Here is an 18,661-nt window from a genome sequence, read left to right on the forward strand (position 1 = left end):
GGGGTTGGATGGGGTAGGGGTGGGGATTGGGGTGGGGATGGGTGTAGGGATTGGGGTGTGGGTGGGGATTGGGGTGGGGGTAGATTGGGGTGAGGGTGGGGATTGGGATGGGTGTAGGGATTGGGGTGGGGGTGGGGATTGGGGTAGATTGGGGTGGGGATGGGGGTGGATTGGGGTTGGGGTGGATTGGGTTGGGGGTGGGGATTGGGGTGGGGGTAGATTGGGTGAGGGTGGGGATTGGGATGGGGTTGGGAAGAGGATGATGGGAATGAAGAGCCTGGTCATGATGAAGGAAGGTGGTGTAGGTCTCAGTCAGGGAACTGGGGTTTCTGGGTGACAGGGGAGAACATGATGAGGCCACATCAGACCAGCCATGACCTTACTGAACAGAATGGGCTGAGAGGACCGAATAGTCTCCTTCTGGTTCTAAATCCTTTGATCTCAAAATGATGGTAGCTGAAGGTGAACTCAATACACCTTGGATGTTTAGATATTTTCTAATTGACCGGTTTGTGCTATCATGACACACCCTCTGGAGCAGATGGGATTTGAACTCAGTCCTCCTAATCCAGATGCAAGGACACTACCACCATGCTACAAGAGCCCTAGAGCATGCAATTTCATCATAAGCAATTCCTACATTAATATTCAATTCTGACAATGTGTGACAGTGCACCTTATAGAGGTTTATAAAATCACGAGGGGCATGGATAGGATAAATAGACAAAGTCTTTTCCCTGGGGTGGGGCAGAACTAGAGGGCATAGGTTTAGATTGAGAGGGGAAAGATATAAAAGAGCCCTAAGGGGCAACTTTTTCACACAGAGGGTGGTACGGGTATGGAATGAGCTGCCAGAGGGAGTGGTGGAGGCTGGTACAATTGCAACATTTAAGAGGCATTAGGATGGGTATATGAATAGGAAGGGTTTGGAGGGATATGGGCCGGGTGCTGGCAGGTAGGACTAGATTAACTTGAGAAATGTGGTTGATGTGGGCGAGTTGGCTGGAAGGGCCTGCTTCCGGGTTGTATGACGATCTTCGCTGAGCTGTCGGCCTTACCCCTGGACACATCCATCAGGGAAGCTGGGGCAGGGGACGGGGGGACGGGGGAGGGGGTTGAGGGGGTGGTATTGGAGCAAAACTTCAGCGGCGAGCCTTGCTGCGTCTCCTGGGCAGGGAGTCACGGCGTGAGCTGTGGGGGGCCCATTCGGAGGGTGGGAGAGGTAGTGGGCTGCTCGCAAGCCGGGAGCCCATGTATCGCACCCCGATTGTGTCAGCACCCTCCCGCACCGAGCTGTCCGACTGTGAGGCTTTCGGGCTGTGGCTTCTCCTAGCCTGCACCAGGTCCTGTAGCCGGGCGTGGATCCTCTCCTCCGGAACTGACAAGCTGCTTGTGTTGAATCCCAGAGCTCTCGCCACAGCCTCACGGAAATCCACCAACTGCAAGGACAAATGGTGACATCAGCATGGGTCAAAATCCTGGAATCCCCTCCCTGAAGGTGGGGGGGTCGACCCACAGGACATGGGACTGCAGCAATTCCAGAAGGCAGCACAGCCCCACCTTCTCAAGGGGCACCTCCTGTGCAGCTGTAACTCTGTACACCTCACTCTGTCTAAGCACTCTGTGATCTGTCTGTCCTTGTTTGCTGTCATCTGCCTGTACTGCTCACAAAACAAAACTTCTCACTGTACTCAGGTACATGGGACACTGAGAATAACCTAACTCTCAATGCCAGCAAAACCAAGGAACTCATTATTGACTTTCGGTGGGGTGTTACTCATGCTCCCCCCCCCCCCCCCCCCCATACATTAACAGCACAGAGGTGGAACGAGTGGAGAGTGTCAAGCTCCTGGGAGTGGTCATCTACGACAAGCTTTCTTGGACTCTTCATGTGGACACACTGGTTACAAAGGCCCAACAACGTCTCTTCTTCTTCAGGCAGCTGAGGAAATTTGGCATGACGGTGAATACCCTTGCCAACTTTTATAGGTGCGCCATTGAGAGCATTCTGTCTGGATGTATCACTACCTGGTATGGCAACTGGACCATTCAAGATCGGAGACGGTTACAGAGAGCGGTGAACTCGGCCCGGACAATCACGAAGGCCAACCTCCCGTCTATAGAATCCATCTACCAGGCCCACTGTCAAGGAAAGGCCACCAGCATTCTCAAAGATCCATCCCACCCTGGCAATGTTTTTCCACAACCTCTACCATCGGGGAGAAGGTACAGAAGCCTGAACACACACACCAGCCGGTTTCGGAACAGTTTCTACCCCACTGTTGTTAGATACTGAATGGACTCACAAACTCTTAACATTCTCCTGTCCCTGTGTTTTTGTTTTTGCAGTTGTTTACCTATTATTTACTATCTATGTTACTTAACTCTGGGATCTGCCTGGATTGCTCTCAAGACAAAGCTTCTCACTGTGCCTCGACACATGGGACAATACATTCTACTCAATTCAATTCATTCAATAAATCAAATCAAATCAAATCAATGAGGGATGGGTGATAAACATTGGCCCAGCCAGTGATGCCCACATCCCAGGAGTCAATAAGAAAAAATGTGACACTCTGCCAACCCAAACAAATCCACCACCAAACAATCCCCCGTGAGGGGATTTTGGGAAAAGGAGCTGTAAGGGGTCAGGGAGCACCTTAAAGGGGGAAGTGGGGATGGAGAGGCAGAGGGAGACAAGGGAGGGGCTTAAAATCGAGGGGTAGGATTTTAAAACAGTGGCCTTTCTCAGTGAGGGAGGAGTGCCCAGGTAAATGAGAGGTGCTGCATGTCCAGACACAGACAGGACAGCTCTGAGCGAGGGTCACTCGAGCTGAGATGCCAAGCTGCCCTTTGTTGAGGGTGGTGAATGTTTGTACTCTGACTGGCTCTCCTGTGCTCAATTCTGGCAATGGTTCGGTCATCTTGTCAAAAGAAATTTGACTTTTAACTGTTCCATCTTGGCTTTCATTCAGTGCTGCTAATAATTCTTTTTTTTTATAAACCCCCACACTCCCGCCTAACTGCGGTCGTGCTTATTTTTTCCCCAGCACCCATGGTGTGTGTGTGTGTGTGTGTGTGTGTGTGTGTGTGTGTGTGTGTGTGTAGGTGTGTGTGCGTGCACGCGCAGGTGTGAGACACAGTGAGAGACTGCTAATAATTCTGGTTTCGCCAGCTTGTTTGCTATTGGATGAGTAGTTTGGACGCACTGATTTCTCTCCACAGATACTGCCAGACCTGCTGAGTTTCTCCAGCATTTCCTGCTTTTGTTGCAGTGGAGTTTTGGATGATTTGGAGTTTCTGGTGGGAATGAGATTGCCCATGGCAGCATTACACAGAAGCTCCCCCCCCCCCCTCCCTCCCATGTTGCTGTCTCACCTGTCTCTCTCTCTGTGCGACCTCGTGTAGTACTCTCTTTGTGGAGCGCAGTTCATTGCTCAGAGCTGTAAGTGTGTTCTGGGTCTGCTCTTTCTTCTCCCACGCTCCGTGTTCCACCTGATCCAACTCCGACTTCAGGCTCACCACCTTCTGAGCTGCTTTCTCCTTGATCGTCTCCATTTTCTCCAGGGATTGACTCAACCACTCGATCGTCTGACCCTGTTCTCTGGTCTTTGCCTATGGGAAGATTACCAGTTGAAATTATTAATTTGAATATTCCACCTCACCCCCTCCCAACTTTGGGACACGGAGTTAACCGCATGTGTGCGAGCGTGTGTGTGAGTGTGTGTGTATGTGAGTGTGTCAGAGTGTGTCTCTGTGTGTGGGTGTGTGTCTGTGTGTATGTGAGTGTGTGTGTCAGTATGTGTGTATCAGTGTGTGTGTGGGTGTGTGTGTGTGTGAGTGTGTGTGAGTCTGTGTGTAAGCGCGTGTGTGTGTGTGTGTGTAAGTGTGTGTGTGTGAGCGTGTGTGTCAATGTGTGTCAGTGTATGTGTGGGGGACGTGTGTGAAAGAGAGTGTGTGTGTGCGTGTCTGTGTGTGCGTGGGGGTGTGTGTGTGTGCGTGTGAGAGAGTGTGTGTAAGTGTGTGTGTCAGTGTGTGTGTCAGTTTGTCTCTGTGTGTGTGTGAGTATGAGTGTGTGTCTGTGTGTACGTGAGTGTGTGTGTCTGTGTATGTGGGGTGTGTGTGGGGGTGTAAGTATGTGATTAGGTGTGTGTGTGTGTCAGTATGTGTCTCTGTGTGTGTCTGTGTGCGTGTGGGGGGTGTGTAAGTGTGTGTGGGGGGTATGTGTCAGTGTGTGTGTGTGTCAGTGTGTGTCAGTGTGTGTGGGAGGGATGTGTGTGAAAGAGAGTGTGTGTAAGTGCGTGTGTTTATGTCTGTGTGTGTGTCTGTGTGTGTGCGTGTGTGTGAGAGAGTGTGTGTAAGTGTGTGTGTGTCTGTGTGTGTCAGTGTGTCTCTGTGTTTGTGTCTCTGTGTGTGTGAGTATGAGTGTGTGTGTGTGTACGTGAGTGTGTGTATCTGTGTGTGTATGTGGGGTGTGTGTGGGGGGTGTAAGTGTGTGATTAGGTATGTGTGTGTGTCAGTGTGTGTCTCTGTATGTGTCTGTGTGTGGGGAGTGTGTAAGCATGTGTGTGTTTGTGTGTGAGTGTGTGTATGTGTGTGTCAATGTGTGTGTGGGGGGATTTGTGTAAGTGTGGATGTCGGTGTGTGTGTGTGTTTGTGTTTGAGTGTGTGTCTGTGTGTGAGTATATGTGTGCGTGTGTGTGTGTGAGTGTGTGTGTATGTGTATGTGTGTCTGTGTGTGTATGTGTGTCTGTCTGTGTGTGTGCCTGTGAGTGTGTATGGGTGTGTGAGTGTATGTGAGTGTGAGTGTGTGAGTCAGTGTGTGTGCGTGTGTCAGTGTATGTATGTGTGTGTGTGTATGTGTGTCTGTGTGTAAGTGTCTGTGTGTGTGAGTATGTATGTGTGTGAGTGTGTGTGTGTATGTGTATGTGTGTGTGTATGTGTCTGTGTGCGCGCATGTATGTGTCTATGTGTGTGTCTGTGTGTATGTCTGTGTGTATGTGTGTGTCTGTGTCTGTGTGTATGTCTGTGTGTGTGTTTGTGTTTATGTGTGTGTGTGTGTCTGTGTGTGTGAGTGTGTGTGTGTCTGTGTGTGAGTGTATGTGTGTGTGTGACTGTGTGTATATGTGTGTGTGTGTCTGTGTGTGTGTTTGTGTGTGTGTGTCTGTGTGTGTGTCTGTGTGTCTGTGTGAGTGTGTGTCAGTGTGTGTGTATGTGAGTGTGTTTGTGTGTCAGTGTGTGTGAGAGTGTGTCTGTGTGTGTCTGTGTGTGTGTATGTGAGTGTGTTTGTGTGTCAGTGTGTGTGAGAGTGTGTCTGTGTGTGTCTGTGTGTGTGTGTGCCTGTGTGCGTGTGTGTGTATGTGAGTGTGTTTGTGTGTCAGTGTGTGTGTGTGTCTGTGTCTGTGTGTGTGAGAGAGTGTGTCTGTGTGTGTGTGTGTCTGTGTGTGTGTGTGAGAGTGTGTCTGTGTGTGTGTGTCTTTGTGTGTGTGTGTGTGTGTGTGAGAGTGTGTCTGTGTGTGTGTGTGTGTGTGTATGTGAGTGTGTGTGTGTGTGTGTGTGTGTGTGTGTGAGAGTGTGTCTGTGTGTGTGTTTCTGTGTCTGTGTGTGTGTGAGTGAGTGGAGCTGCCTGTTACTGTGATGGAGTATCTTCCACTGGATAAGATTGAGGTAACAGCTGCTCTAATCAGGTGCGAAGTCAACTTTGGTTGAGAGTGGTGAACGCTTATACTCTGGCTGGTTCTCTACTGCCCAACTCTGGCAATGGTTTGGTCATCTTGTCAAAATGAAATTGGACTTTTGGCTGTTGCACCTTGATTTTCATTCAGACACCGAGTGTTAGTTCCACAGCTTGCTCAATATTTGATGAGTAGTGTGGTCACAGTGTGACATTACCTTTGTACTTGACCATTCTCCACACCTGCCGTAGGTATGTTTCCCCACTTGAGGATTACCTGTATACAGCTGTGATGGATTCATCCGATTTCTTTATGATTCATAGAATAGAATCCTGACAGCATGAAACCAGGCCATTAGGTCCGTCAGATCCATACCAACTCTCCAAAGATCATCCCACCCAGACTCACCTATCCCTCTAATCTACATTTCCCATGACCAATTGACCTACACTGCACATCCCTGAACATTATGGCCAATTTCTCATGGCTAACCCACTCTAACCTGCGTATCCCTGAATACCAATGGCAATTTCCCATGGCCAATTCACCTATGGTGCACATCTTTGGACTGTGGGGGGAAGCCCACGCAGACACGGGGAGAATGTGCAAACTCCACACAGACAGTTGCCTGAAGCTGGAATCGAACCCGGGCCCCTGGTGCTGCTGTGTGACAGTGCTAACCATTGAGCCATTTTGGTGGTTTTCACTGTCATTTCATCTTTCCCATTTGACTGGGGATAATGATGTGAGGTGTTGAATTGCCCAATTCTCTTCACTGGTGAATTGCTGCCTATCACAATGTCAGAAATTCTGCAGAAGCTGATCTGTGCCTTTAGATATTTGACAATGTCAGTGGGTTGTTGCTGTACACGCTGGTGCCCCTCCCATGGTCAGACTCATAAAACTTCAGCAAACTCAAATTGCAGCTTCATCCATGACTGTGTCCACCATATTGTGTCTCTCGAGCTTGTTCAGCTTGGCCTTTATGACAGGCCTAATTCCATCCATTCTAGATTCACCTGTTGCTTCCCTATGTCTTTGAAGCAACATCCTTTCCACTGTTTCTTGGTGTCATCAGCCGTGTCTGTTCTGTCCTTATCTGAATGACTGATGAAAATTACAGAAAGTTGAGGATCCACTATAGACTCCAATGAGTCTCCATGCATCACATCCTGCCAAACCCATAAAGACCCAGTTACACACACACACTCTGTTTTCAAACAGCTGGCCAATCTTCTATCCATGTGATTACATTACTCCTTAATGCATGTGTTTTGTATTTTCCATTATAACCTTTGACTGAATCAAATCCTTCTGGCTATCTGAGTTTTGTAGATGTACAGAGTTCCCTTCAGAACACTATTCATTAAAGGAAGACCATTACATTTGTTAAATACGATTTCCCTGTGACAAAGTCATGCTGACCCTTTCTGACTACGCTGAGCTTTTCAAAGTGCCCAGCTATAACTATTTTATTAAAGATTTTCCTGATGACACACAGTAAGCTAACTGGCCTGTAGTTTTGATTTGGAGATTCCGGTGTTGGACTGGGGTGGACAAAGTTAAAAATCACACGACACCAGGTTATAGTCCAACAGGTTTAATTGGAAGCACACTAGCTCCTTCTTTAGGTGATAGTCCACCTGATGAAGGAGCGTCGCTCCGAAAGCTAGCGCACTTCCAATTAGGCCTATAGTTTGTTTTGATTTCTAACCTCCTGGACTGAGAGTTATATTCACTATCTTCCAGTCCGATGGAACCTTTCCTGAATCTGGAAAGTTTTGTAAAATTAACACCAATGCATCTCCCACCTGTTTGGCTGGTTTTAAGACCCAAGGATGGGGTCTCCCTGGACCCAGAAACCTGTCAGGTCCCAGCTCCATCAGTTTGCTCACTCCCACTTCCCTGGTGATTGTAATTCCTCTGAGTTCCTCTTTGCCTCCTCCAGCTCCTGATTTACAGCTATTACTGAAATGGTTTGTGTCTTCCCACAGTGAAGAGAGAAGCAAACTATTGGTTCATTTCATTCCCCATTTCCTTATTATCTGATATTAAGCACCAGCTCTCCCTCTCTAGAGGACCAACACCCACCTTACTTACACTTTTGCTTTTTAAATACCTGTAGAAATTCTATCTGTTTTTAAATGCTTCTAGCCAGCTTTCTCTCATACTCCCATTTTCTCCTCCTGGTTAACCTTGCAATCATTCTTTGCCATTCGTTATATTCTGACTAATTATCTGACCTGCCACTCTCCTTGCACAGTATTGTCCTTTTGCCTTATACTTATTGACTTCTGTAGTTAATCACAGATTGTGGTTGAAAGGTCCTTCAGAACCTTTTTTTATAGTATTCTGAAATATTCCTTGAGGTATCAGCTGCAGTGTATCTATTGATCCATCCCCCAGCCTAATGTGTCTGCCCACTGCAGCTCCCTCAGCTTTCATTACCCCCTGTAGCCCTTATTTAGATGGAAAACACTTGTCAGAGACCCAATCTTCTCCCTTTCAAAATGAGTATAAAATTCAAACACATTGTGATCACTGCTACCCAGCGGTGGTGCCTTTATACTCTTACCCTCTTAAATTGCACTGTACCTGGTCTGCTCACTCATTTATATCATCACCATCACCATCTTCAGCTATATCATCATCTTCATCACCAACATCACCATCTTCATCACCAACACCATCATCACCAACACCATCATCACCAACACCATCATCACCAACACCATCATCACCATCATCATCACCAACACCATCATCACCATCATCACCAACACCATCATCACCAACACCATCATCACCATCATCATCACCAACACCATCATCACCAACACCATCATCACCAACACCATCATCACCATCATCATCACCAACACCATCATCACCAACACCATCATCACCATCATCACCAACACCATCATCAACACCATCATCACCAACACCATCATCACCATCATCATCATCACCATCATCATCATCACCAACACCATCATCACCAACACCATCATCACCAACACCATCATCACCATCATCATCACCAACACCATCATCACCAACACCATCATCACCAACACCATCATCACCAACACCATCATCACCATCATCATCACCAACACCATCATCACCAACACCATCATCACCAACACCATCATCACCAACACCAACATCACCATCTTCATCACCACCACCATCATCACCAACACCATCATCACCAACACCATCATCACCAACACCATCATCACCAACACCAACATCACCATCTTCATCACCACCACCATCATCACCAACACCATCATCACCAACACCATCATCACCAACACCATCATCACCAACACCAACATCACCATCTTCATCACCACCACCATCATCATCAACACCATCATCACCAACACCATCATCACCAACACCATCATCACCAACACCATCATAACCATCATCATCACCAACACCATCATCACCAACACCATCATCACCAACACCATCATCACCAACACCATCATCACCAACACCATCATCACCAACACCATCTTCAGCTATATCATCATCATCATCACCAACATCACCATCTTCATCACCAACACCATCATCACCAACACCATCATCACCAACACCATCATCACCAACACCATCATCACCAACACCACCATCATCAACATCAGCACCACTATCTTCATCACCATCATCATTGTCACCATCAGCATCATCTCCATCTACATATCCATTATTATCAGCATCATCATTACCACATTAATCATCACCAACATCAGCACCATCATCATCATCACCATCACCATTATCACCACCATCATGAGAGCCATCATCATCGTCGTCACCATCATCATCTGCACCCTCATTATAACATCATAAGCACCGTCATCATCACCAGCATCATCATCACCATCACCATTATCACCACCATCAGCATAATCATTATCACACTCATCATCACTATCATCATCATCACAATGATTATCATCACCATCAGCAATAGCACCATCATTACCATCATCAGCACCATCATCAGCACCATCATCATCACCATTATTATCAGCACCGACATTATCATCAGCACCATCATCATCACCACCATCATCACCACCACCATCATCATCATTATCACCATCACCATCACCACCATTATCATCACCATCATCAGCACCACCATCTACACCACCATCTTCATCACCATCATCACCATCATCAGCACCATTATCATCACCATCAACATTACCATCATCTGCACCACCATCATCACCATCATCATCAGCACCATCATCAGCACCACCATCATCAGAACCATCATCATCACCATCATCACCATCTTTACCACCATCATTACCACCATCATCACCACCATCATCATCACCACCATCCTCATCAACATCATCACCACCACCATCACCATCATCTCGACCAACATCACCATCATCTCGACCAACATCACCATCATCTCGACCAACATCACCATCATCTCGACCATCATCATCACCACCATCCTCATCAACATCATCAGCACCACCATCATTACCATCATCACCACCATCATCACCATCACCATCATCACCACCACCATCACCATCATCACCATCATCACCACCATCATCAACACCATTAGCAACACCATCATCAACATCATCACGAACATCATCACCATCATCTCGACCAACATCACCATCATCTCGACCATCATCATCACCACCATCATCATCAACATCATCAGCACCACCATCATTACCATCATCACCACCAACATCACCATCATCACCATCACCATCACCATCATCACCACCATCATCACCACCAACATCACCATCATCTCGACCATCATCATCACCACCATCACCATCACCATCATCACCACCATCATCATCACCATCATCACCATCATCTCAACCATCATCACCATCATCACCACCATCATAATCACCACCGTCATCACCGTCATCATTACCATCATCTCAACCATCATCACCATCATCTTGATCATCACCACCGCCATCATTACCATCAGTAGCAGCACCATCATCACCATCATCATCAACATCATCACCATCATCTTGACCATCACCATCACCACCACCATCAACGTCACCATCATCATCACCATCATCATCAACATCATCACCATCATCTTGACCATCACCATCACCACCACCATCAACGTCACCATCATCATCACCATCATCATCAACATCATCACCATCATCTTGACCATCACCATCACCACCACCATCATCTCGACCATCATCATCACCACCAACATCATCAACATCATCAGCACCACCATCATTACCATCATCACCACCACCATCACCATCATCACCACCATCATCACCATCATCACCATCACCATCATCACCACCATCAGCACCACCATCATCACCATCACCATCATCACCACCATCAGCACCACCATCATCACCATCATCTCGACAATCATCATCACCACCATCATCATCAACATCATCAGCACCACCATCATTACCATCGTCACCACCACCATCACCATCATCACCACCATCATCACCATCATCACCATCACCATCATCACCACCATCAGCACCACCATCATCACCATCACCATCATCACCACCATCAGCACCACCATCATCACCATCATCTCGACAATCATCATCACCACCATCATCATCAACATCATCAGCACCACCATCATTACCATCATCACCAACACCATCACCATCATCACCATCATCATCACCATCATCACCATCATCATCACCATCATCTCAACCATCATCACCATCATCACCACCATCATAATCACCACTGTCATCACCGTCATCATTACCTTCATCTAAACCATCATCACCATCATCTTGATCATCACCACCATCAGCAGCAGCACCATCATCACCATCATCATCAACATCATCACCATCATCTTGACCATCACCATCACCACCACCATCAACGCCACCATCATCATCACCATCATCATCAACATCATCACAACCACCATTATCATCATCATCACCACCATCATCACCATCATCACGAACATCATCACCATCATCTCGACCAACATCACCATCATCTCGACCATCATCATCACCACCAACATCATCAACATCATCAGCACCACCATCATTACCATCATCACCACAACCATCACCATCATCACCACCATCATCAACACCATTAGCAACATCATCATCACCATCATCATCACCAACATCACGACCATCATAAACATCATCTCGACCATCATCACCACCACCATCATCATCTTCACCACCATCATCACCATCAACAGCATCACTGTCATCACCATCATTATCACCATCATCACCACCATCATCAGCGCCACCATCATCACCATCATCAACACCATTACTGCCAACACCATCATCACCATCATCTCGACCATCATCACCACCATCATCACCACCAACATCGCCACCATCATCAGCACCATCATCAACACCAACATCGCCACCATCATCAGCGCCACCATCACCACCATCATCACCACCAACATCGCCACCATCATCAGCACCACCATCACCACCATCATCACCACCAACATCGCCACTATCATCAGCACCATCATCATCACCATCATCAGCACCACCATCAGCACCACCATCACCATCATCATCACCAACATCATCACCACCATCAGCACCATAATCACCACTGTCATCACCGTCATCATTACCATCATCACAACCATCATCACCATCATCACCATCAACAGCACCACCATTATCACCATCATCTTGATCATCACCATCACCACCACCATCAACATCACCATCATCATCAGTACCATCATCAGTACCATCATCATCACCATCGTCACCAACATCATCACCACCATTAGCACCATCATCAGTACAATCATCAGCACCATCATCACCACCATCATCACCAACATCATCACCACCATCAACATCATCATCAGTATCATCATCACCACCATCATCAACATCGTTAACACCACCATCACCACCATCGTCAACACCATCATCATCACTACCATCATCAACAGCACCACCATCATCACCATCATTATCACCATCACCACCACCATCATCATCACCATCATCACCACCACCATCATCACCATCACCACCACCATCATCATCACCACCATCATCACCCCCATCAGCACCATCAGCACCACCACCATAATCACCATAATTACCACTATCATCACCACCATCGTCACCATCATCATCATCACAATCATCACCACCATCAGCACCACCATCATCACCATCATCAACACCATTACCAACACCAAATTCATCACCATCATCACGAACATCATCACCACCACCAGAATCACCACCATTCACACCATCATCACCATCACCATCAACAGCATCACTGACATCACTATCATTATCACCATCATCACCACCATCATCATCACGATCATCAGCACCACCATCAGCACCGTCATCAGCACCAGCACCATAATCACCATCATCACCACTATCATCACCACCACCATCATCACCACCATCAGCACCGTCATCAGCACCATCATCATCACCAACATCATCACCACCATCACCATCAGCACCACCACCATAATCACCATCATCACCACCATCATCACCACCATCATTATCACCACCATCATCACCACCATCATCATCACCATCATCAACACCATTAGCACCACCATCATCACCACCGTCATCACCGTCATCATCACCATCATCACGACCATCATCACCATCATCTCGATCATCACCACCGCCATCATCACCATCATTACCACCATAATCATCACCACCATCATCACCATCAACAGCACCACCATCATCACCATCACCATCATCACCATCATCATCATCACCATCATCAACATCATCATCATCATCACCACCACCATCACCATCATCATCATCATCACCACCATCATCACGAACATTATCACCATCATCTCGACCAACATCACCATCACCACCACCATCAACATCATCACCATCATCACCACCATCATCATCACCATCATCATCACCATCATCACGAACATCATCACCATCATCTCGACCATCATCATCACCACCACCATCATCAACATCATTAGCACCACCATCATTACCATCGTCACCACCACCATCACCATCATCACCATCATATCAACCATCATCACCATCATCACCACCATCATCATCACCACCATCAGCACCATCATCAACACCATTAGCACCACCATCATCACCATAATCACCACCATCATCACCGTCATAATTACCATCATCACAACCATCATCACCATCATCTTGATCATCACCACCATCATCATCAGCACCATCATCACCATCAACAGCACCACCATCATCACCATCATCATCACCACCACCATCAACGTCACCATCATCATCACCATCATCATCAACATGATCACAATCACCATCATCACCATCATCACGAACATCATCACCATCATCTCGACCAACATCACCATAATCTCGACCATCATCATCAACCTCATCAGCACCACCATCATTACCATCATCACCACCACCATCACCATCATCACCACCAACATCACCATCATCTCGACCAACATCACCATCATCTCGACCGTCATCAGCACCACCATCATCATCAACATCATCAGCACCACCATCATTATCATCATCACCACTACCATCGCCATCATCACCACCATCATCATCACCATCATCACGAACATCATCACCATCATCTCGACCATCATCATCTTCACCACCATCATCACCATCAACAGCATCACTGTCATCACCATCATTATCTCCATCATCACCACCATCATCAGCGCCACCATCATCACCATCATCAACACCATTACTGCCAACACCATCATCACCATCATTATCACCATCATCACCACCATCATCACCATCATCACCACCATCATCACCACCAACATCAGCACCACCATCACCACCATCATCACCACCAACATCGCCACTATCATCATCACCATCATCACCACCATCATCACCACCAACATCGCCACCAACATCAGCACCGTCATCAGCACCGTCATCAGCACCGTCATCATCACCATCATCACCAACATCATCACCACCATCACCATCAGCACCACCACCATAATCACCATCATCACCACCATCATCACCACCATCATGATCACCACCATCATCACCACCATCATCAACACCATTAGCATCACCACCGTCATCACCGTCATCATCACCATCATCACGACCATCATCACCATCATCTCGATCATCACCACCACCATCATCACCATCATCACCACCATCATCATCACCACCATCATGATCACCACCATCATCACCACCATCATTATCACCACCATCAGCACCATCATCAACACCATTAGCACCACCACCATCACCACCACCATCACCATCATCAGCACCATTATCACCATCATCACCATCATCACGAACATCATCACCATCATCTCGACCAACATCACCATCACCACCACCATCAACATCATCATCATCATCACCATCATCATCAACATCATCACCACCACCATCATCACCATCATCTCAACCATCATCACCATCATCACCACCACCATCATCACCATCATCTCAACCATCATCACCATCATCACCACCATCATCATCACCACCATCAGCACCATCAACACCATTAGCACCACCATCATCACCATAATCACCACTGTCATCACCGTCATCATTACCATCATCACCACCATCATCAGCAGCACCATCATCACCATCAACAGCACCACCATCATCTTGATCATCACCATCACCACCACCATCAACATCACCATCATCATCAGTACCATCATCAGTACCATCATCATCACCATCGTCACCAACATCATCACCACCATCAGCACCATCATCACCATCATCATAATCACCACCATCATCACCGTCATCATTACCATCATCTCAACCATCATCACCATCATCTTGATCATCACCACCATCATCAGCAGCACCATCATCACCATCAACAGCACCACCATCATCTTGATCATCACCATCACCACCACCATCAACATCACCATCATCATCAGTACCATCATCAGTACCATCATCATCACCATCGTCACCAACATCATCACCACCATCAGCACCATCATCACCATCATCATAATCACCACCATCATCACCGTCATCATTACCATCATCTCAACCATCATCACCATCATCTTGATCATCACCACCATCAGCAGCAGCACCATCATCACCATCATCTCAACCATCATCACCATCATCTTGATCATCACCACCATCAACGTCACCATCATCATCACCATCATCATCAACATCATCACCATCATCATCAACATCATCACCATCATCATCACCATCATCACGAACATCATCACCATCATCTTGATCATCACCACCATCAACGTCACCATCATCATCACCATCATCATCAACATCATCACCATCATCATCACCATCATCACGAACATCATCACCATCATCTCGACCAACATCACCATCATCTCGACCATCATCATCACCACCAACATCATCAACATCATCAGCACCACCATCATTACCATCATCACCACCACCATCACCATCATCAGCACCATCATCACCACCAACATCACCATCATCTCGACCAACATCACCATCATCTCGACCATCATCATCACCACCATCATCATCAACATCATCAGCACCACCATCATTACCATCATCACCACCACCATCACCATCATCACCACCATCATAAACATCATCTCGACCATCTTCACCACCATCATCACCATCATCAGCGCCACCATCATCACCATCATCAACACCATCATCACTACCATCATCACCACCAACATCGCCACCATCATCAGCACCACCATCACCACCATCATCACCACCAACATCGCCACCATCATCAGCACCACCATCAACACCATCATCACCACCAACATCGCCACTATCATCAGCACCATCATCATCACCAACATCATCACCGCCATCACCATCAGCACCACCACCATAATCACCATCATCACCACCATCATCACCACCATCATTATCACCACCATCAGCACCATCATCAACACCATTAGCACCACCACCATCACCACCGTCATCACCGTCATCATCACCATCATCACGACCATCATCACTATCATCTCGATCATCACCACCACCATCATCACCATCATTACCACCACCATCATCACCACCATCATTAGCACCACCATCATCAACACCATTAGCACCACCACCATCACCACCACCATCACCATCATCAGCACCATTATCACCATCATCACCACCATCAGCACCACCATCAGCACCATCATCACGAACATCATCACCACCATCAGCACCACCAACATCACCATCATCTCGACCATCATCATCACCACCACCATCATCAACATCATTAGCACCATCATCACCATCATCATCACGAACATCATCACCATCATATCAACCATCATCACCATCATCACCACCATCAGCACCATCATCAACACCATTAGCACCACCATCATCACTATAATCACCACCGTCATCACCGTCATAATTACCATCATCACAACCATCATCACCATCATCTTGATCATCACCACCATCATCATCAGCACCATCATCACCACCATTATCATCAGCACCATCATCACCATCATCACCACCATCATCATCAGCACCATCATCACCATCAACAGCACCACCATCATCACCATCATCACCACCATCATCATCAGCACCATCATCACCATCAACAGCACCACCATCATCACCATCATCTTGTCCATCACCATCACCACCACCATCAACGTCACCATCATCATCACCATCATCATCATCATCATCACCATCATCATCACCATCATCACGAACATCATCACCATCATCTCGACCAACATCACCATCACCACCACCATCAACATCACCATCATCATCAACATCATCACCACCACCATCACCATCATCACGAACATCATCCCCATAATCTCGACCAACATCACCATCACCACCACCATCAACATCACCATCATCATCAACATCATCACCACCACCATCATCACGAACATCATCACCATCATCTCGACCAACATCACCATCATCTCGACCTTCATCATCACCACCATCCTCATCAACATCATCAGCACCACCATCATTACCATCATCACCACCAACATCACCATCATCTCGACCAACATCACCATCATCTCGACCATCATCATCACCACCATCATCATCAACATCATCAGCACCACCATCATTACCATCATCACCACCAACATCAACACCATTAGCAACACCATCATCATCACCAACATCACGACCATCATAAACATCATCTCGACCATCATCACCACCACCATCATCACCATCATCACCACCATCATCATCTTCACCACCATCATCACCTTCATCACCATCATCACCATCAACAGCATCACTGTCATCACCATCATTATCACCATCATCACCACCATCATCAGCGCCACCATCATCACCATCATCAACACCATCATCACGACCATCATCACCATCATCTCAACCATCATCACCACCAACATCAGCACCACCATCAGCACCACCATCACCATCATCATCACCAACATCATCACCACCATCAGCACAGTCATCAGCACCAGCACCATAATCACCATCATCACCACCATCATCATCACCAACATCATCACCATCATCAACACCATTAGCATCACCATCCTCACGACCATCATCACCATCATCTCAATCATCACCACCGCCAAAATCACCATCATTACCACCATCATCATCACCACCATCATCACCATCATCATCATCACCATCATCAACATCATCACTGTCATCATCACCATCATCGATATCATCACAAACATCATCACCATCATCTCAACCATCATCACCACCATCAGCACCATCATCAACACCATTAGCACCACCATCATCACCATAATCACCACCGCCATCACCGTCATCATTACCATCATCACAACCATCATCATCACCGCCATCATTACCATCATCACCACCATCATCAGCAGCACA

General features: G+C 46.9%; 1 protein-coding gene and 1 pseudogene across 1 annotated transcript in view; one reads left to right on the forward strand and one right to left on the reverse strand.

Annotated features, from left to right (window-relative positions):
• Positions 1 to 1,142: 1,142 nt before the first annotated feature.
• The window catches only part of LOC140475902 (coiled-coil domain-containing protein 170-like), a 61,102-nt gene continuing 43,583 nt past the window's right edge, over positions 1,143 to 18,661 (reverse strand). Inside the window, exons 3-4 of the mRNA XM_072567830.1 lie at positions 3,379 to 3,615; positions 1,143 to 1,439 (exon numbers count right to left, since the gene is read on the reverse strand). Of these exons, the coding sequence (XP_072423931.1) occupies positions 1,143 to 1,439; positions 3,379 to 3,615 (534 nt within the window). The remainder of the gene's footprint in view (positions 1,440 to 3,378; positions 3,616 to 18,661) is intronic.
• Positions 9,647 to 18,569, forward strand: LOC140475889 (uncharacterized; annotated as a pseudogene).

This window comes from Chiloscyllium punctatum, chromosome 4 (genome assembly GCF_047496795.1).
Source record: "Chiloscyllium punctatum isolate Juve2018m chromosome 4, sChiPun1.3, whole genome shotgun sequence".
NCBI lineage: Eukaryota > Metazoa > Chordata > Chondrichthyes > Orectolobiformes > Hemiscylliidae > Chiloscyllium > Chiloscyllium punctatum.